This window comes from Chelonoidis abingdonii, chromosome 8 (genome assembly GCF_003597395.2).
Source record: "Chelonoidis abingdonii isolate Lonesome George chromosome 8, CheloAbing_2.0, whole genome shotgun sequence".
Lineage (NCBI taxonomy): Eukaryota > Metazoa > Chordata > Testudines > Testudinidae > Chelonoidis > Chelonoidis abingdonii.
Window position 1 is genome coordinate 95,584,215 of NC_133776.1, and position 22,969 is coordinate 95,607,183.

Here is a 22,969-nt window from a genome sequence, read left to right on the forward strand (position 1 = left end):
CCTTAGAAAATGGCCTTGGAACAAGTGTATTCCTCAGGTATAGAGCTGCATGCTGCACATAATCGCCTCAAGAACAAAAAGAGGCTCAGTCCTCCTGCATTACCTCCCCCTTGCTTGGCTCCACCACATCCCTTCAGCTTTCTTTGCAGAGACAAAGAAGGGTAGTGGTGGTGGTGGGGAGAAGAAGTTATCTTTGAAAAGAACATGAGCAGCCCATTACTCAAACATTACACTGCTCTTATTCTCTCTCCCTAAATTTGTTAACTACTACAAATCATTAAAGCTGACCATTTACTTCTACTGAACTAATACTTCCTTGCTGAAAATAAAATAAAGTCTGAGATTATTTTTTATAAATAGGACAGGAAAACTGGAAAAAGACATTTATTCTTCAGACAGTTTCACTGCAGATTTGTCAGTGACTTTCTCCCTGGAATACGAAATGTTAAGGTCTTTCGCTTTATCGATGGTATCCTGAATATTCACCAGGCTTTGGTTCAACGCCTTTGGCAGCAGATGCATTATTTGAAGTGCAGTTGCAATTAGGGCAGTGATGGTAAGATGGAGTTCGGTGATGAGATGATCTTGACATTGAAATGGCAGAGGCTGCTGCAATCATAGGCATTGAGAACCATGGGTTACAAAATGGCAGCAAACTAGCCCAATGAGCCTGCATAGCTGATAAGTCTGGATACATGTTTGGGAAGGCAGGAAGCCCCATTACAGGTCCAAAGGGACTATTTGATACAGGAGGTATGACATGATACAAAGAAGTTGCAGATGTAGTTGTAGTGGAATCTTTATCATGGGTGCTGACTCGAGTATGGCTGTTATTTTGGGATAGGTGGAATGGAGCCAGCTGATTCAACTTCTCACGGTCTTCTGCTGTCACATGTTCCAATGGCCTCAGTGAAGCTGCTGGTGATGAAGCGTATCCATTTCTGATTCGGGCAGTTGCTCTGGCAAGTCCCTTATTTACTGTAGGCTTTCTTAGTGCACATGTTTGCATGTTTTCCTTTGGAGTAGTTGCAACAAGGTCATTTTCCTCCATGGAAGCAGTTCTGAAAGCAGACTGAACATCTGAGCTTCTTCCCTCACTCTTTAGGCAGTTTTCACTGAATTCCTCATCTAATGAGAAAGCAACCAGTGGTGTATTTTTTATGCCAACTCTTCTCTTACACCTTACAAGGAGGTGGGGAGAGCCTCTCTTAAAATTCGGGTTATGGTAGAACTGTAACTAAATAAAGCAAGTGAAAAGATTTAATCAGCTCTGTGAGGATAAAAAAACAAGAATCAAGTGTACATTCTGGCTAAGATTTTGTCTACATAAAACAGTGAAACATTAACATTGAAGGGACACTGGCAGGCACTTTAGGTCCCAATTTTAGTCTGTGAAGATTTGATGAAACAAACAGAAGCATTCTCATAATATTTAAAATCAGTGATCCATCCTTGAATTTAAAAACATTCTCCTGCACCATTGTGTTTAGCCCTTAAACCAGGAAATGGATATGAATAACTTAGCTTCATGTTAGAAGCCAAATAAAGTGCAAAATGCAAACATGGCAGAAATGGTGAAATGTAAATTTGACATTTAAAGGTATTATTAAGAATACAGGCAAGGACCTTTTAAAGTAATATTTTTAATGGATTATGTCCCTTTAACGGTCTACTCTCAAAAGAGAGTTTAAACAGTAAGGATGGATATTACCTAATGGTACGAGGTTTTCAAAAGCACTTATGTGATTTAGGAGTACAAGTCCCATTGACTTTTAGTAATTTAAATGAGGGCCATAAAGATTCAGTCAGTAGCACATGGGCCATATCCACCTTTCTAGCATTCAGCAAATGTCAGGAGGGAAAGAAGGCGGTTCAGATCTAGCACCAGGAGGAAGCCAGTAACCAGAGAAGAGGTAGGAGGGGGTGGGAGGATCTCTCTCTGTTTCACTGGCTCAGGCGGGTAGGAAAAAGCCACACTGAAATGGTGACTTCAGGGCAAAAACCAGTAATCATATATATGTTTTACACTCTTATTGTTCATGAGAATACCTTGAGAAATTATGGCTGTCAGAATATCCTTCACAACCCTCATTCCTAGAGTCTCTTTACAACAAGCATAAAACAAAAAAAAACTTATGTCTATGCAAAAAACTCATATTTTAAAAGTAATAGCATCTTTACTTTGAGAAATTATATTGACATTTTACCTTGCTAAAAGCAGATGCTGCTTTTTCTTCTGCTAGAAATTCAGCTAGCGAGGCAGACCTTTGAAAATCTTGTCGCATTTTGCTAAAGCCATAGAGATTAAGCTGACGAATGAAACTTTTCATGCAATCAGTTTCAAAAATTCGCAGAGGTCCTCTCCTTTCCAGCACCTCCTTTTTAAAGAGCTCTTCATCAATCACTACACAATTTCCATCATCATCCCACCAAAGTGACTTAAATTGATCACTTTCAACAATTTTCCATAGTTTCTTTGGAAAGGTGAGGGATAAAAAATCATTGTCTTCAGTGGAACTATCATCACAGAGAAGACGTGGTCTTTTTATCCAGGGTCCATCACTCAAAACTTGAAAGGCATTTTCTTCTATTATAGACCTCAAGGCAGAGTCACCAGTTGCTGTTTTATCACACAGTGGAATAGCAGAAGAAATTGAGACAGCAGAATCAACCATTTCATCCTGAGCTGAAACATGTGGAGTTTCTGCTATAGAAAGGTCCATCTCCAATCCTCCTTTCTCGCTTTGACCTTTTTCAGCTATAGTTATTTATGCTATTAGTTGAGCTTCATGCTCCTTGACAGAGGTATATTAAAATGATGCTAGCTTACAGTGAACTTCAATAAAGAGTTCTAGAACATCATAATGATACCTGTGGTGTGCGGCTGTGACATAATAAAACAACTGGTTTCCTAGCAAACTGAGGTAATAATGGCCAGGCAAGTTATAGCATTTATATTTCATTTACAAGAGATTAGATCTAATCTATAAAGGGTTTGTCTCTTGATGTAATTAAAGCATGTACTGACTGGACACAGAGCTACTGTCCCATCCCCCTAGAGGCAGTCATTCCACAATAGGGATGAGGGAAGCTTGTACTGTTGCTATGGTTGAAAATAGAGAAATTTGTCTGATGAGTCTTTCCATTGGGCCTCTTTCACTAGTGCAAGAATTGCCACGTGTTCTTCTGTCAGACCCTGCCTGCAAGAAAATCAAACATGAATACAAGTATTTAAATTACATAAACTGTATATAAAAATTTCAAAATGAGGATTTACAATTCCATTTAGCTGCAGCAAAGGAGACTACCTCCAGTGGTCTCTGGTGGAAGCCTTTTTCTGCTCCAAAGACTAGAGAAGGAATGGATAAAAGCCAGAGGGACAGAATCTGAAATTGGCAGAGGTTGGTCATCATTGCCCACCTTTCAAGTGATAACAACAATTGTATATCAAAAGAACTTTCCTGCAAGCACTTGTCACAGGGATAGCAGAGAGAGAAAAAAAAGGGAACAATGGAGGTTGTCTGCTAGAAGCTGACTTCTCACTGGTTCTCCCTTCTGGTGACACTGGGGGAATTCAACCTATGCCTCTTCACTGCTGCTCTGTTTCAGTAGGGTAACCTGTTGGACAAATGGATGCCCCTTTCCTCGCCAAGTCTCTCAAGTAGGAAGTGTGAGAGCAGAGCATTGTCTCAAGTCTAAAGGACAATGATGGTGGGGTATTCATGGGTTAGAAGGCTGCCTCTAAACCCTATTTCTGCTGCAGCAGAGAAAGAAAGTGGACTATATTATCATCCGCCATTAAATGCCCCTTACAGGAAAAAAAAATAAAAAGGAAGAATAAAGGAACAGGCCACTCTACATCCCATGGAGGCACGTTGGGAGCATTTGCTTCACTAGTACTAGCATTACAGTCAACAGAATGAACATATTTCCTACTTCTGGCACAATTGTGGCTAGTAGCTATGGTGAAGAGATGGAATTTCCACATTTCTTTAATTCCTGCACCAGTAATTTTTTTCAGAAACACAATACTGATGGATATCAGAGTGTATACTTACCATTGAGCTGTAAATGCAAACAGAAGCATCTCCTCGCCAAGGAGAACAAACTACAGTAACATGAATTTCAGATTAATCTCACTGTCCAACAAGTATCCTCAGTAAAGATTAAAAAAGCCTGTCATCCAAAACACTCACGACAATGTCAAAATAAACAGAAGCCTTTATAGAGAACTTACTATTTTAAAAATGGCACAACTCATTTTGAAGGGTTTAATAATTTAGACTCACTGGTGTTTTACACATAAGATTGGGTAATGATGCAACAGTACAGTTTTGATATTTATGACAGCTAACCAATAGCTGCAAAACTGATAATCCACAAAGTCTCTAAGCATTGAAAACAAGGTATAGATTTTGCACATAATATAGGAGAAAATAGTTTCCTGAACAACTGAAGTAAGGGGCTAATGATGAATAAGTGTGTTGCTTAACAGTAAAATTTGACTACAGAACTGGAAAAAGCAACAAAGTTAACATTTACCCCCAAGTCAGTGCAAAGGCTGTGATTATTTACACAATAATTTACATTAAGTCAAATCATGTAAGCTGTTATACATTCTATACAATAGAAAAGCCTTCAAGTCTTGCCTGAGGAAAGAAATGCTCCCGTGCCTCTGTAGATACAGATAGTGTTCATGTCTGAATAGGAAAGACATGCCAATACATACTACTACATGCCTAAAGTAGCAAGAGAGGCCAAGTGTATAGTTAAGACATGAAAGACATCCTCTGTAATAGTCTATGCGTTTCATACAGGCTTTTTAAAAAAATACCTTTACATAATATTTATACTGTACAGAACTAGAATTTGAACAGAATATATTACATGGCTAAAATGTTTGTATAAATACTATACAGCCAGGCACATAACCAATCCACTAGGAAGGTTCACATATTAGACAACCACCTATCTTCATGGACAAAAGAACACCATAACACTAGGAACGCAATACTTAGAATGCTTAAATAAGATGTAGGAAAATATGAATTTCAGTTACTGGAGGTCATGTTACAGAATATTAGAAATTGTCAATGCCCAGTTCACTATAATTGATGTCCCCATCTGTGTATTGGAGTAATTTCTCTGGTAATGACTTTATAGGTACATTTTTTAAAAAAGATTGTTTCCACCTGTGAACCTTTCTATAGCTAGTGTTCCCACTTTGATTTGCTACCATGACATTTTAAGCAAATATGGGAAGCTCTGAAAGAAATCTTATTTTAAAATCTCCAACATCTCTACATTACAAGCCACTAACTGACAAATACCTATCCTTAAAGAAATTAGAACAAGGCATGAGATGAAATACATTTGGCTGTTGATTCACAGTTCCAGTTTTGTTGTCAGTTGTCCACATTCTAAATGAATCTTAATCTGGCATGTCAATGCTTAACTTGGGAGGTGGAATAACATACTTTCCAGGACTCTGCGTAATGACCACTCCAGTCTTTTTTCGGAACATTGGTGCAATTTTGGGGGGTTCTGGAACAGGTGTTTCTTCCAGTTCTTCATTATCTTCATGATGGAGATCATAGGAAATATTTCCATATTCTCTCAAGAATGGGAAAAGTTCAAGTAGGAATTGACAGAAGTCTTTGCGAATTCCAAACCACCCTGGACAAATAAATATTTATTAATAGTTTCAGTTTTACTCCAGAAGAAAATTTAACTTTAACACTAAGTACTCTCTCATTTCATTTGATTTAATTATTCAGACCACAATCTTTTATATAAATAGACATTGATAAATATTGTTTACAGAAAGTTACTTACAATGTGTAATATACATAGTATACTCTAATAGCAATACAAATTCAGGTTATGTCAGCCTGCAGCTATCCCAGCATATACTGAGATGCCAACAGATTTCACAAGCTAAGCAGCGTCAGATCAGCATGTGGATGGGAAGAACATAATGGGAGCACCAAAACACTAACAAATGGTGCTGGTGACTCAGTAGATGGTGCCCTTCCATTAATTAAGACCGCAGCATGGTGTACAAGGGTACTATGCCTGCTAAAGCCAAATCTTTCACATGAAACAAAGCCAATGTCCTGACTACTTGCCATTAAAGATCCCATGATATTCTTCTCAAGAGATGTTAAGCTTGGTGACCAGTTACCATATTTCACCTTGGTAACTGCATTTCAGTTGTGGAATTAAGTATATTTGTTTGTTAAGCACTTTGGGGTCCATTTGGGATGAATGGGGTTATATCTCCTAACCTGTATTCCTAAAATAAGATATACAGCCCAATGCTAGATCTACAGCATATAGCCTTCTTGTAGAAGGAGCCAATTCTGTCCTCAGCTACACTACAACTGCACTGTAGTCACAGATACAAGTGAAGACTGACTTGGGCCCTTCAGTGCTCCACACTGTCCTTACCAAGTCTGGGATGGCAAATTTAGGATTAATGGTCAAAAAAAGGAATGAAATGAGATTGGTTAAAAGTTATAACTAGCAGAAATACAAAGTTAGAAGTCTGATGCTATTCAAAGTAATCATATATCAGACAGAAGTCTAATTACATTAACTGGGTCTGGGAGAGCAACCTGGAGATGCTTGGATGCAACAAGCAGCTACAGGCATTGAAAATGTACTAGCTGAAAATAAATTAATACTGTCATGATCAAGTCCTCACAAGGCACTCTTAATGCATATTAATAGAGAATACGAAGCTAAGATATTCCTTATTATAGGGCTAAATGGGGTTAATTATTAGTAGTATTATTTAAGCACTGACAGTTTCTCAGAATCAATACAAGAATGGCTCAAACACAAGCTGAATATGAAAAAGCTACCTATGATTTAAGAATAGGTTAAAAAAAAGTCTTAGTGTACACTGCGATTAAAGAGACCAAAAACAAGAGAAGCCAGTTTACAGTAATATTAATACTAATTCTTTGAACTGAAAAGATCCCAAAGGGTTTTTATAGCCTATACATTCACTGCACCATTAAACAAAGCTATCCTTGTAGTGGCAGTCACAACCAACTGGTACACAGCACAGCAGTGTGTGATTAACGGAGAAATGAAACATTGGCTAAGGACACCAGGACAAGCCCATCTTCTTACAATAAATGTTACAGGATCTTCAGAGTCCACATCACGGAAAAAAAACAAAAACAAAAAACAATCCACCCTCCACACCCTAAAAAGCATGGAACCCAATTTACTGTGGAAGGATTGAGGGCTGAGTTGACCCTCTTGGGATTTAAAGTTCTAATGGGTCAAAAATCAAGCTTTTAGATAATTAACAAACAGAAGATATTCAAAACAAGGGATACATACACAACATGTGACTCACAAGGGAAAAAAAAAAAAAAATAGTTTTAAGCGTTTTAAGGCTGCAAGTTCCTTCTGACTAAATATATTGTGTTCATCCCTGTTTAGTTTGATTGGTGTCCCCTAAAAAAAAAAAAAACACCAAAACAAACAGACTGCTTTGATGTAAAATGTGAAGCCATTACTTTCTACTCTACTGAAAGAGACCCCCACAAATTCCTCAGTACCCAAAATTTGAAAATTTTGCATTAAAAATTGTCTCAAATACTTCTCATTCCTACCCTTTTGTCTAATCTCTCCCCCCTTTTGGGGGGGGGGAGGTGAGAAGATATTACATATATGCATGTAAGTGTTATTCTGAAAAGGATCGATAAAAATAGGGCTAAAGATTAAATATTTGAATTCAACATGAGTTTTTTTCGCATCTAATACCTGGCATATCTAGATAACTTACAATTGATTGGAAATGTGCAGCGCTGGGAGTTACAGCTGTGGTCGTACAGCTGTGTAGGAACAGCGCTGCAGTGTGGCCACACTGACAGCTACCAGCGCTGCAGTGTGGCCACATTTGCAGCATTTGCAGCGCTGTTGGGAGTGGTGCATTGTGGGCAGCTATCCCAGCGTTCAAGTGGCTGCAACGTGCTTTTCAAAAGAGGGGGGGGGTGGAGTGTGACAGGGAGCGTGTGGGGAGACAAGAGAGTGGATTTTTGGAGCAGACACTGTGACAGCTCCCTGCCTTGCAAATTCTGGCCATTTCCCCACCCCTCTCTCAATCACTCTTAAATGCAAAAAGGCTTCAGACCAGATAAGCAGCTTCTCCGACGGACTCCCCCCCCCCCCTGCCGTGCTGTTTCTCTCCTCAAGCAAACACTAGCAGCTGTTCTCAGCTCCCTGCCTTGCAAGTTCTAAGGACTGGAAGATACACAACAGCTACCTTCAATCATTTTAAAAGTTTTGACCCTTCCCCCCACCCCTCTCTTATTCACTAAATGCAAATTATGCACTCCTAAATAGCCTTCAGACCACATAAGCAGCTGCTCAACACGGACTCCCCTCTCCCCTCAAACAAACAGCTGTGAACATTCCAAAGCAATTCCCCTGCCTCGGCTCGCTCGCTCGCTGGAGCAAAGAGCAGCTGTGTTTGTTTTTTAGAGCTGGTCGTTCAGCCATTCTTCCGGTTTGTTGTGGACAGGAATTCTGGGATACCCTCTTAATACCCTGGAGGCCAATAACAGCGCTGTTGGTGTCCACACCTGATAAGCAGCGCTGCATCACCAGCGCTGGAATCGCTACACCCCAATCAGATCAGGTGTACAGCCAGCGCTGCAGCCAGGGAGTTGCAGCGCTGGCTGGGCTTTGTAAGTGTGTACACAGAGTGAGTTGCAGCGCTGTAACCCCTTCACCAGCGCCGCAACTCACCAGTGTAGCCAAGCCCAAAGTCCCACTGATCTCAACTTTAACAAGTTTCCAATGCTTGTGTGAATGTACATACAGAGAACATGAAAAGGTGGGAGTTGCCCAACCAACTCTAAGAGGCTAATTAATTAACATGAACTGTTGTCAGCAGGAGAAAAAAAACTTTTGTAGTGATAATCAAGATAGCCCATTTAAGGCTCTCTTGATTATCACTACAAAAGTTTTTTTTCTCCTGCTGACAACAGTTCATGTTAATTAATTAGCCTCTTAGAGTTGGTTAGGCAACTCCCACCTTTTCATGTTCTCTGTATGTATATATATCTCCTCACTATATGTTCCATTCTATGAATCTGATGAAGTGGGCTGTAGCCACAAAACCTTATGCTCAAATAAACGTGTTAGACTCTAAGGTGCCACAAGTACTCCTGTTCTTTTTGCGGATACAGACTAACACGGCTGCTACTCTGCAATTTAATTGAGAATCACACACAGATAAGATCACATTTTTGCTTACTTCAAATGTGAGTAATGGAACAACGATTGTCATCCAACTGATAGCCATTGTTATGTGTGTTCTCCTCTGTTCAGCAATAACATCCATTGAACGCAAGAACAGGACAGACCAAACAATGTAATAGAGTACTACCAGACACAGGAAGGACATCAAGATCCACAGAGGAACACAGACAACCTAAAAAAGGAAGATAATTGATCATTTTTCCTCTCATCGACGAGTTACTCTGTATTAGTTTTGTTTTTTAGAAAATAAAAAAGTAAACATATTAAACAAACAGCTGCAAGTAATTTGTTGTAAATCTATAATGCTTTGTCATTATCACTACAACAAGAAAGCTTCATGAACCATGACCAATGCTAAGTACCATATCAACTTTGTTGGGCTACTAGATAGACGCAGGTTTAAGAAGCTTAGACTGGACCTTTAACAATTAGCTGAAACAATTTAAAACCACTTCAGACCAATTCAATTTCATTAAAATTTAGCTGGACATTATAAATGGGGTCAGAGTGCTTAAACAGAGTTTAGAATACACATACGGTAGGTCCCTTTGCTGAAAATTTCTAAACAGGGTTCTTGTCTCCTTTCGAATTCACTCTTGAATCTAAAGCAAGAGGAGGAGACCTACTACCAGGCTATTAACTTTCTTTTTTGTAGGCAATGTAGATGTAGCCATGTCAGTCCCAGGATATGAGAGACACAAGGTGGGTGAGGTAATGTCTTATATTGGTTACAACTTTATTTTTTTTACGTCTACTTACAAAAAACTCACATATAAAAATAGTGTCTCTGAAAGCCACTTTTCGGAATTTTAAATCTCAATATATTCTTTTTATTAACTCTTCCTTGTAACTGGATTTGAAATAGTTTGCAGGAATACTGGCTAAACCAACCAATTATTTACCAGGCAATATTGTTTACATACAAAAGCATTCCCCTATCTCATCACTCATTAACTTCCTGCTTTGTCAGGTGTTCTCCGGGGCAGTTTTCCTTTCCAATGCATTTTCCTCAACAACTGATCAAAGATTAATTGGAGTTTGTAGTACACTGTCTCACTCCCCTCTGCAGAATGGCACAAGCAGTCTCTATCTCCACAGGTTTCCATAGTGAAAACAGCCATTTCAGTGAATGATTGCTGGATAGGCAAATCAACAGAAATGAGATCATGGACTTGTTAATGCCATGGCAACAACATTTTAGACAGGTGTTCTACCTAAAAAGAATAAAAATGAAACAACAGACTATAATAACCAGGTTTTCAGTGGACAGAGACCTAGGTCTGTGTGCAAACATGCATGCAAGGTGAATATGAATTTCAGGCACTTAGATACCCATTTATGTAAGCCATTTCTCAGGGGTTTTTTTTGCTCGAATGTGTACAGAAACATCCATGGAATAGCATGAGTTGTGTGTGAAGAGTACCTCCAGCCATTGAAAGTTTGGCACTAAAACTTCATATCTACTAATATACTTCAACAAGAGCAAGACTTTACTGCTGTCTATAATAAGTTAATGCTTTCCAACAAGTCTTAATTTCTACTTTTCTGTAGTACAGGGAGACAATATCTCTGAATAGCAAGGGAAAGGAAGTTCCAGATCATGAATTCTATTCATGCGCACTTTATAAGTAGTAAACTACTTACCTTCATAGTATCTTAGTTTATCCTTCTGAAAAAATGTAGGTAAATACGTACCTTGAGGGGCTCAATAAATGTTTAAGACACTTGATTAATATGGTGCTCTGATGCCTTTTGGCACTGGATACCAAAAATATAGTTCTCATTTTTTACTTTGGACATATTGACATTATTATTTACTTGTTAAAAACCCACACACTGCACTTACGCTGATAATTTTTTAATTAAAAGTGTCAATAGGGTTAATGAATAGCTACAATTTGTTACTTCCAATTATACATTATCATCACGTGCTTCACTTTATTGTGCAATTTGGTAGCAAATAACTTACTTAAAAGCATTTTTCTTAGCAGGCCACCATATTCAATGTTTGCATGAAGACTTCAACATTTAGAAACAACCTTAAAATGGAGTAAATGGAATTTACGTACAAGCCATGGCCATCTGATGATCTCGTCTAGTCTGAGTGCAATAAATATGAACTGGAGAATATTGACAGAACACAAAATTTCCAACTACAAATAAAAAACAAAAATACATTAGAACCACTTCATGACACTATAAAGTAATACACAAGACACTCAAAAAGTTTGAAAGAACAACTTTATGACTCATGATATAGTTCTCTAACAATGAACACCACTTATATCTACACTAGATGTTATGAAAGATTAGTCACGTCTTCCTTCATCCACCCAATCCATTCCTTATTTCAATTATAAGTTAGTTACTGTTTTGTAAACTAACATTTCCTTTGGTAGTTGCACTGCAGCATTTAGCTAGTGCAAGACATCCTCTGTGTGAATCTAACTAGGAAGAGACCAGTCTAGTTTCACGTTCCTGCATAAAACGCAAAAGGACAGTATGAATAGTGAAAAGTAGAAAAAAACCTGATTTTAACTTCTAAAAAATGGAAGATGTGTTAATTCCACTAAGGACACATTTCCTTTATGTAGCAATATAGGTAAAGTACCAGTTTCATTTAAAAAAAAAAAAAAAATGAATGAAAGCCACTACATTTTTCAAGTGTCCCACTAACCTCTACTTCATGTCCCCAGCAGAGAAGTAAAAGTTGTACTTTAAAACTAACCCTAAATTATATTGAAAATGTGACACCTTTTTGGTTAGCTCAAAAAGGATCAAATAATGAAATACCATCTGACTTGGCAGAATTCCATTTCCCAGAGTTCCTGAGCCACCTCAAATAGGTAAGAATTTGGTTAAGGGATCAGAGAGAAATTTACTCTTTGAAAATGGCTAACTGAAGCCAGTGAATTTAAATGCCAATATCTAAGGGGATTTTGAGATATATATATTTTCCAGAGGTCAGACAGTATGTGCAACTTCATACTGGCTCAGTTATCTTAGTGGGCATTCTGCACAATCTATGACCTCGAAAATGTGAGTGTGACACTATGTATCTTTGAGCAAAGAACCAAGTCTCCACTAGCCATGCACAGGTAACATTTTAATAAAAGTCTTGCAGACTGGATTTCAAGTAACTGTGTACTGGAACTCCACAAATGAGTAGAAAAATAAGTGGACACAGGGCAAGAAGAAAAGTTACAGTACAGACTTCTGTGACAGAGCTTTTATAATTAGGTTAATAGGCACCACTTGCCAAATTCAGCTGAATGTTTGGTGATGCTAGAGTCAAATTTAAAGCTTTCCTATGTGCCTTAGATAAATAGTATTTTAAAAAATCACTGAAGCACAACATATAGTAGAAAACTTCCCCAGCTCACCATGCATACACAAGGGCTTATCAAGTACTAGCCACCTGTGTCAAGGCATAATCAGTTCCATAGTGGGATCAAGCAGACTGAAAATACTTTAAAATAAGGCAACTATTGAACTATCTGACACTTGAACAACTGCCTCAGTTACATTAATTCAGCCAACATAGTACCTATTCGTGCACTTGGACATGCTGGATGTTAACAGTACACGAAAAGTCTGAGCTACAGAGTGGAGAACAGAAGAAGTAAAACCCCTCAGAGGCTCAAGGAAAGACAAGCAAAGAGAGCATGAGAATAAAGGAGGTCAAAGTAGTGGAAAAGTAAATTGGGCAGTGGAGTTTTGTAACTTATTCTGTTTGGGAGATAGCTGTGACCTTTTAGGGGTGAGTGGATTCCAATTTTTCTCCACCAATATTTATCAGCTGTGCACCCATCCTGCAAATCAAGTGGTAATCAAGCATCCAACGGAAGATGACTACTTTTATGCAAATTTTACATTAAGGTACACTAAAAATAGAATTCTACAGAATGAAGTTCTATTTGCAAATATTTTTAAATGTGCAGTTTTCATGGGATCTAAAAAAATTAGTCCACCAGTTACCTAGAAGCAACAAAAAGAGTCTTGTGGCACCTTATAGACTAACAGATGTATTGGAGCATAAGCTTTCGTGGTGAATACCCACTTCGTCAGACGCATGTGGTGGAAATTTCCAGAGGCAGGTACCACCACATGCGGAAATTTCTACCAGATGCGTCTGACAAAGTGGGTATTCACCACAAAAGCTTATGCTCCAATATGCCTGTTAGGCTATAAGGTGTCACAGGGCTCTTTATTGCTTTTTACAGATCCTGACTAACACGGCTACCCCTCTGATACTAGATACCTAGAAAGTCACTTTCCTTTCTCTACTTTCCAGAAAATGGCAAATTCAGTATATCCTAACATTAAAAAATGCTCTGTTGAGAGAAGTAGTCAAGTCATCTAAAAAGGTAAGGGACTTTTTGTACGGTCCCTAGGGTATTAAAAAATAGTTATCACCTTCTGAAAACAGTGCTCCGATAATTTCCTCAAACAGGCAATTCATTGAACCAAAAAGCTGAGTTTGCTGCGGACGTGCTAGCATGCATGCCACATCTCAATGCTCTCCATAAACTTATTAAATTTAGAATTGTGCTCTCATATTGCTAAAGAGCTTCTTATGTATAGAGTGTGAACAAGCTAGCCTCTTACTCCTACAGACAGCACCAGTCACGCAAAAGACTCTTCAGCCTTCACGATCTACAGTCCTATGAATTAATAAGTGATTTCAGCAGGCAATTTTGTCCAGGAGCACTTTTTACCAGCACTAAATTCACTTCAGAGATATCCATAATACAGAAACACTTTTGTAGTTCATTGTTAAAACAGATTCAATAATAGTGACAAGTTCAGAACATGAATGTTATAATTTAATACGTTCTTAGTAAAGGACAAGTAGAAAAAGTGAAGTGAGAGAATTTTTCATTTTCTGGTTTCTCAGTTTTGGTAAGCTACACAATATGACAGATTGATACACTATTTGGTAAAACATGAACAATTAATATGGAATAAATTCTGCTCTTCAGATTCAACAATCCTAGTTCTCAGCACTACAGAAACAAAGCCTCACCTCCAGAGATCTGTCATGTCGGAAGCCCCACACACAAGCTGCAACTGACACTGGAGATACAAAGAACAATGGCATGAAGACCAGAAGCCAGAAATGGGTGCCTCTTTCGATCCTGTCACATACCAGAACTTCGAACATCAGCAGTAGCAGGTGAATGCCTACTGCAATTAACATAGCTTTGAACTCCACACAGGTTTCTCCTTCTGCTCTAAAGAGGGGTAAAGAAGAATCAAAATCTATTGGCCTTAATTAAAAAAACTGGCAATTATGAAGCATCCTACCATGCAAATATCCCAAGACATTTTGAATATAACAGTTCTAAGTTTCTTGTACTAATTACTATCTCTTAAGTGCCATGTACACATTTGGTATTACATAAATAACAGGCACTATTCGAGAAAACAAAAATTCTTACCAAACTGGGGTGAAAAGTTGAAATACAAAAATCTAACACTTCTCATGAGAGGAACGTTCTCACAAAAAAGAAATCAATTTTAAGAAAACCGAAATGGAATTTTTCAGCCTGCTCCCTGGATAGAACAGGAGCAGGACAGATTGACAGGACAGCAGCAGGCCAACCTGTTATGTAGTTTTTCCTGAAACTATTGATGGATCAGACACATTTCCAGACAATGTTCAGATTCTGTGGAATCAGCATTTTCCAATGGAAAATTATTCCATCTGAAATTTTGTTATTAGCTCTATCCTCTTGTTTGCAGGGAGAGAGAAAGAAAGAGGCCTTTTATATTTTTTTAACTAAGAATATTTCCTACTTCTCAGATGTACCTTCTGCTAAAAAGAGCAACTTCTAATTATGAGCTAATACAGTATAACCTCAGAATTACAAATACCAGAGTTACAGACTGACTGGTCAAGCACATACCTTATGTGGAACCAGAATATGCAATTAGGAAGCAGCAGAAACAAACAAAAAAGCAAGAACAGTACTGTGTTAAACTACTGTGCTAAATTACTAAAAAATAAAGGGAAAGTTTAATAAAGATTTGAAAAGGTGAGGAAAATGTTTCTGTGCTTATTTCAAATTAAATTAAAAGCAGAATTTTTCTTCTGCATGATAAAGTTTCAAAGCTGTATTAAGTCAATGTTCAGTTGTAAACTTCTAAAAGAACCATGATGTTTTGCTCAGAGTTATGAACATTAGAGAGTTACGAACAACGTCCATTCCCGAAGAGTTTGTAACTCTGAGGTTCTACTGTAATACACCAATAGCTTACATTTTTTATCTCAATGAGGAGACGGGATCCTATGAACTCCTGAACTTACTTAAATTAACACATTTCCATCATGAAAACGAAATATTAAATTACACGTCACAACAAGTTTTTCTTGAAGCAGACATGCAGATATAAATTGAATAGTATAATCTATAAGAATGCAGATTGTGTGTGCATAGTTATATGACAGAATCACTTTTTATTTATTATACACATTTTTATGGAAAGTGACATCAACAGGTTACTACTATACTACCTTAAAAGGTCTTAGTTTTATTTTTCTCTGTAGCATATTCAGACGAACATTATATCAAATGCATAAATATGGACTCTTATATGAACTCTTATTCTTGATTATATGAATTTCAGGTCTTGACAATCAATTTGGAAAACATGAGACAAGCTGAAAGATAGCCTTGACTCTGGCCTAAAAGTAACGAAATGAAGGTTTCTTGTTGTACATTTTGTTCTTTTAATGGGACCATGATTATATTATACACATACATATACGACATTAAACTATTTATTGAGTGTTTGTCTTCATAAGAAACAACTAAAATGATTTGCAAGTATCACCTGGGCCACAATTTAAAATGCTGCTTTTTATAGTATTAGAATTTGTCTAACACTCCCAATGAAAATAATTTTCGCTTATACTTAAATACTCTCCTACAGTCTTTCAGGGACTACGTAAGTATTATTAATTATTTATATTACCCTAACAGTGCAGGAGAACCAGATGGTAAAACTGACTCATTTATCTTTATTGTCCAACACAAACAAAGTGCAAGCATCTGTTTTGAAAAAATAAGCATCCCCATTACAATTCAATATGTTTTAAAAATCAAAGGTATTATCAGTAACAGGGAGGGAATTTTATGAAAGCAATTATTTTTGCCATTTGCATATTGGCTGAATGATCACAGGAATCTTATAGAGAGCCTTACATCTCAATTCTGAAACTGAGTTTGTGGATGAGCAGGATCCGCACAGAGTCACACTAAAGCCAATGGGCTCCAGCATATCTGCTGGTAAAATGAGGACCTCTTTGTATATATTTGAGTTTCTACCAATGCATCTTTTAATAAACAGTAAATCCGGATAATTTTACTCTGACATTTGAAGTCTGAAAAAACATTTAGTAATCTATTCTCATCACACATGTGCATAGCCTACATGTTTAACACCAAGGAGATTAAATACAAGGATTTCAAACACATTTAGGGCTGATCTAAACAGTTTTTACAACAATTTAAGCATGCTGGTTTATAAAGTGATCTAGTTAGCATAATGCAACCTACCCCTTCCAAGTGTGGATGTAATTATACCAGTATAAAGATGCTTACATTAATACAGCAGATACAAGAACAAACAATACCAATATAAGAACCTTTATACCTGCATGACTCTGTCCACTTTACATCAGCTTTAAAACCAATATACCAAAATTGGTACAAAAACTGTGCAGACAAGCCTGTGAAGTTTTAACTCATATTTCCTAAATGAATTATCAGTACAGTATAAGGATAAAGAGTCCATACATGCATAAAGCTATGTGTCCATGTATTATGTGTGTTACAGTGACTAATTTTAAGCAGCATCAACCAGGTTTTATTGATTTCCATGTAACTCCTTATATAGTTATCAAAAGCACAATTAAAGATTTTGATTCACTATGAAAAAGGTAAACATTTCTTTCTTCATTGAAAACAAGTGTCCTAATCTTACCGATACTGTGGGTTTCGTGCCCATACTCCTGTTCCCACTGAGGCACCAACAATGACCATTAGCTTCCACAGCCATATTGGAGCAAAAACAGCCCAATAACTCCACTGAATTTTGTCATCCAGACGGAGAGAGAGCAGAACAGAGAACAGCAGCAGACAGGCATAGATAAGAAATTTGCTATTAAAAAAGAAAAATACAACTTATAAGTTATGGCAAATTGTTTTACACACTTTCAGAAAACAAAGGAAACTCAGTTCAGTCATTGCGTGTACAGTGCAGACAAATAAGGCGCTTTTGAAACACGTCATTACTTATTACAACAGAAAACGTATGGCTGTTGGATTTCGTTGGGTAGATTTAATCAATTCTGAAGAGGTGCTTTAAGTATTATATTTATGATGAAACATTCTTATATACCACCTCTTTCATCTATAAAATAATTACTTCAAGTGAACACATCAAAAGCATTCTTAAAAGACAAGCGTGCAGGATATGAATGGACTTTTAAAAATACTTCCCCTCCTACAATACTGTTCCTGATTAGTCTCATTAAATACGCAACTTAGTTAAGTTTCACAACCAGTATGTTCCTGGTAAGTACATTTTGCAATACAAATCAAGTAATAATTGTAATCCATATATATGCATTATGGTTATTTTTAATTTTAATAAATCATCTAGAGTGTAAAAAATTAACTAAAATAAAAATGAGTTTAGTTTCCAAATTAGGTATGTCTAATTTTACAAAACACTTGGTTTTGCTCTAATTATCAAATTTATTATTGAAAATTTAAACTTTGGTTTTCTAGAAGATAATTTGATATGCAAAAGTTACTGTCTCAATGATTTTAAAGATTAAAATCTATGTACAATAAAGGAAATTTCACCTAAAAGTTGTTTTTAAACCACTACATTTTATAAACTAGTTAATAATCTAAAACTGTTCTCATCCACTCACAATGCATTCAACAATAAACACAGTGACCTGTCACCATACCGCCAGAAGTCAGATAAAATTACATATGTAAAAGTCATTTGCTACCACAGGACAAAAATAATTTGCACTTATAAAGCACATTCACTTGAGGAGCTCAGAGTGCTCTACACATATGTAATTAAGCTTCAACACCACCTCTCTGCAGGAAATAATAATACATGGTTTATAGATTGGTAAAGTGAGAAACAGAGAGATTAAGTGATTTGCCCAAGGCCGCCCAGTAAATCAGCATCTGAATCAAGAATACAATCTCTAGTCCCACAATATAACCAGTAAATCGCTCTCCTTTATTCCCATAAAATCCTAACAAACATTCACAAGATCAGCATCTCCAGTTCAAGGATAAGCCTCTATTTAGCACAAGTGTCTCAGCTCTGAAAGTTTATAAAATTTCTCTTCTTCTCGTCATTCTTTTTGAAATGGCAGACATGATTCAGCTTTTAGCATCCCTGCATCAATTATTCTGTACAGTTTGTACAACCAACTGCAGTTAGCTACAATTATTATTGTGATTAGTTAAGGACCAATCATGGAAATGCTTCATGAACTCTGTGCTCTGGGATTCTCTCGTCCCCCTGACTGTCCCTAACGCATTACAATTGTTTGTGAACTTTCTACATGTTTTTAAGACATCTTATAATGGTTAACCCTGAGAGACAGATCAGACGTGAAATATTGTACACACACTCCAAACTCCTTTAACAATTACACGTGTTTGTATTCTCCTGGCCTCAGAGAGCAGTGAATGGAGCTGCACAGATCTCCCTACTACAGCCTTGCCACACTCTATAGAGCCAGAGGTCCAGAGTCAGGAATACAGCAACTACAGCCTTTTCTTCCAATGGACTCCCATTTTGGCCTCATCTAGATTAGGATTTAAAGGTGTGATGTTAACACATTTTCAATCTAGCATTCAAAGGGCACACCATCCTTAAAATACAATAAAATGTTAAAGACAGGGGGTTGGGGGAGAGGGCAGAAAATTCATTTTCTATCTTAAAGCATCAGATCAGACAGAGGGTGTAATTTAGAAAAACCACTTTCAATCTAAAATTTAGCCAAGATTTGTTAAGACTGAGTTTTAAAGCAGTTTCAGGTACTATGTCTACAAGACTGTGGTTTTACAAATACATATTCCTATTTTTTAAAGGGTCTCTCTTCCGTCAAATCAAGATTGGATATCTTAATAGAAGACATGCTTTAGTCACACAGAAATTACTGGCCTCAATACAGGGGTAACTGGGTGAAATTCTATGGCCAGCGTTTATAGAAAGACAGACCAGATGATCTACTGATCTCTTCTTCTGTCCTTACAATCTAAATCCCCTATTGCTATGAGAATGACCCACAGAAACAAAAGAAGTGACTTAGGCTACGTCTACACTACCGCGGTAGAGTCAACCTATGCTATGCAACTCTAGCTACGTGAATAATGTAGCTGGAGTCGATGTACCTTAGGTCGAGTTACTGCAGGGTCTACACCATGGACGAGTCAACGGGAGAAACGCTCCCGTCGACTTACCTTACTCTTCTCATCAGGGGGTAGAGTACAGAGGTCGATTGGAGAGTGATCTTCTGTCGATTTGGCAGGTCTTCACTAGACCCGTTAAATTGACTGCCAGTGGATCGATCTCAGAGCTTCAATCCTGGCTGTAGTGTAGACCTGCCCTGATTTATACAAGAGGGAAAAAACAGCGAAACTGCCTGTGCATTGACAGACAAGGTGAGTGAAGTAATATATTTTATTGGACCATAAGAACGGCCGTACTGGATCAGACCAAAGGTCCATCTAGCCCAGTATCCGTCTACCGACAGTGGCCAATGCCAGGTGCCCCAGAGGGAGTGAACCTAACAGGCAATGATCAAGTGATCTCTCTCCTGCCATCCATCTCCACCCTCTGACAAACAGGCTAGGAACACCATTCCTTACCCATCCTGGCTAATAGCCATTTATGGACTTAACCATGAATTTATCCAGTTCTCTTTTAAATGCTGTTATAGTCCTAGCCTTCACAACCTCCTCGGGTAAGGAGTTTCACAAGTTGACTGTGCGCTGTGTGAAGAAGAACTTCCTTTTATTTGTTTTAAACCTGCTGCTTATTACCAAGTTCTGATGGTGAGAAAGACAAGCTCTGGAGCCACAAGAGAGCTCTTTTTCAGGTCTGAGAAAGGAACTCTTAGCATCACAGCAAAATGCAAGGTGGAACAGATTATTTAGCAAAAGTAGTTAGCACCTAGTGTAAGAAACCATTCAAGATACAGTAGCCCGTTAACACCTCTGCAGTCATAGCCTCCCTGTAAAATGAGGGAGTTACACAGATTGTTGTAATAAGCCATGAATCCAGCATCTCTGTTCAGTTCATGCCTTTTAGTGTCTAGTGGAGAAGTTAACTTAAGTTTGTCTTTTGACAGTATTTTGTGTACAAAGGTTAAATTGAAACAAAGTAAAATTCAGACTGAATATTAAGTTTTAAAATTAGCTCTGTATCTTTAACTTTGGTTACGAAAACACTAGTATAGTAATGGAAAACAAGCAACGTTTTTTCAGAGAGTGACATTATGAATAAAAAAAGTAAACTGAGAAGGACTGGTCTGAATCTGGAAAGTACGAGAATACAGTGTTCATGAAACATTTATACCAATAGTGTAACTCAGCTATGCAAAATGTGGTTTTTGCATAAATTTGCATCCACACACACCTATGCTACAACTCTTGTTACAAAACTATGTCAGAATGCTAGGGCAGGTCTCAAGCATGGTTTAGAATTAACAATAAATAACTTGTTTTTATATAGCACTTTTCTTTTCAAAAAGAACCTAAAGTGCTTTACAAGTTTATACCAAAGGACCATTTCATTCATCCCTGAAATGCATAGTTAGATATTTTTAAAGCAATGGCTCCCAGAGGCCCCCCATCATGTCCCATTTATGCAAGACGTTGTACACTGCCCATCTGTACCCTAAAGAGCTTACAGGAAGCTGTTTAATGCTGAAAAACGCTACACAACAGATTAGCATACAAAGTGAAAAATATTGTATCTAAATGAAACAACATTGAAATGAAATAACCTACTGTGTTATAGGTGAAGCCTCGTTATATTGGGCTAGCAGCAACAGGGCTCCAACCGTGATTTAAAGAGCCCCGGGCTCTGGCCGCTGCGGCGAGCCCAGGCCCTTTAAATCACTGGCCGAGCCCTGCTGCCGCAGCTCCGGGGTAGCGGCGGCAGGATTCCAGGGGTGATTTATAGGGCCTGGGACTCCCCGCAGCAGCCAGAGCCCCGAGCCCTTTAAAGCGCTGCCCGATCCCCACTGCCAGAGCCCCAGAGTTAGTGTGCTACATGCAAACCTGTGTTATATCGGGACACGTTATATCGGCGCAGTTGTGTATCTCCAGTGAACACAACTCACTAGGTTTGCACTGCACAAATTAAAGTGATGAATAATTAGGGCGAGCGCTGCATTTTCTCAGGCACACCCTGCCCTCCCATTCCCATGGCACTCTCATGGACATGCCTTCAAGCTGTCAGAGCGACGTCCCGCACCCTCGGTCACGCTACACCACGAAACCATGCTAGCCGCGGCCACGCTCAGAAACTGACCACAGCAGCACCTGCGACTGCACAGGGCTCGGCCCTTACCAGGCAGAGCTATGTTGCATGCTGTGTTGTCCTACTCGTCTGGGTCCCAAGATATTAGAGAGACAAGGTGGATGAGGTCCTGCCTTTCCATGGCCCAACTTGTGTCGATGAGAAAAAGCTCTGGAGCCGCACCGAGCTCTTGCTCGGGTCTGGGAAAGGTCCTAAGCTTGCGCAGGGCCGCCGGGCTGTGTTGCCACCGTTGCCCAAAGGTGAAGGGACACCTCAGACGAGACGGGAACAGCTCCCTGGACAGGAGCACGGTGTGTGTGTGGGGGGGGGGGGGACAAACAGAGAGGGAAGAGCCCGGATTTATATCAGGCCCCGTGAGCCGCGGCCGGGCCATGCCGGGTACGGTGGCCTGACGGCGCCACATGGACCCTTCTAACAGGCTCCAAACGGAAGCCCCCGGCGCCCCGGCCCGGTCCCGCTAGGCCGGCGGCGGCGCAGGGTCCGGACTCACCTCGGATTGAAATCCTGGAACAACCCCCGCAGGTTCATGGCGCCCCAACCTTCCGCCTCGGCCGCTCTCTACACGGGACGCATGGCCCGAGCGCCGCGGGTGCCCGGCCCCGGCCCCGGTGCTGGTGCTGCTGCCGCTGCTGCCGAACGAGCCAGTTCACCGACCCATCCCTCCCCTCAGAGCCATCGCCCGGGCCAGAGCGATGCAGGCAGCGCGCATGCGCATTTGTCCGGCGCAGGCGCAGCAAGGCCGAGAGACCGTTGTCCCATTTCGCCTATCTTCCCCGATGAAAGGACAAGCCCTCCCCTCCCCCACCGAATGACCACGGCGGCGTGCGCATGCGCAAGAGGTAGGCGCATGCGCGTTGAGGGACAAACCCGACGCCTTGTCTTGTTAGGAGTGGTTGAGTCTGTAGTTCTTTCTGCTTGTTCCTCCGTTGCTGGGCAGCGCGGCTAGACCCCGCCTGCGCCCGGCTTCCCGCCATGCCTGTGGCTGGAGCCTGGATCCGCCTCGCCCCACCCCACCCCACGGGCGTGGGGGATGCTGCAGCCTTTGGCTGGTCCCTGGTTAGCGACCCAGCCCCTGGCGGGAACAGCACTG

General features: G+C 39.3%; 2 protein-coding genes across 2 annotated transcripts; both read right to left on the reverse strand.

Moving 5' to 3' along the window:
• Nucleotides 1–368: 368 nt before the first annotated feature.
• Nucleotides 369–3,200, reverse strand: LOC116824491 (heat shock transcription factor, Y-linked-like). Its single transcript, XM_032779819.2, has 2 exons — nucleotides 2,208–3,200; nucleotides 369–1,237 (listed from the first exon to the last, which is right to left on the reverse strand). The coding sequence occupies exons 1-2, from the start codon at nucleotides 2,721–2,723 to the stop codon at nucleotides 461–463; spliced, it is 1,293 nt and encodes a 430-aa protein (XP_032635710.1). The 5' UTR covers nucleotides 2,724–3,200; the 3' UTR covers nucleotides 369–460.
• Nucleotides 3,201–4,203: 1,003 nt separating this feature from the next.
• Nucleotides 4,204–22,588, reverse strand: TMEM185A (transmembrane protein 185A). The gene is made up of 6 exons (XM_075068864.1): nucleotides 22,370–22,588; nucleotides 17,275–17,451; nucleotides 14,312–14,519; nucleotides 11,355–11,438; nucleotides 9,184–9,457; nucleotides 4,204–5,676 (listed from the first exon to the last, which is right to left on the reverse strand). Exons 1-6 carry the CDS (start codon nucleotides 22,405–22,407, stop codon nucleotides 5,432–5,434), a joined length of 1,026 nt encoding a protein of 341 aa, XP_074924965.1. The 5' UTR covers nucleotides 22,408–22,588; the 3' UTR covers nucleotides 4,204–5,431.
• Between the last annotated feature and the right edge of the window lie 381 nt (nucleotides 22,589–22,969).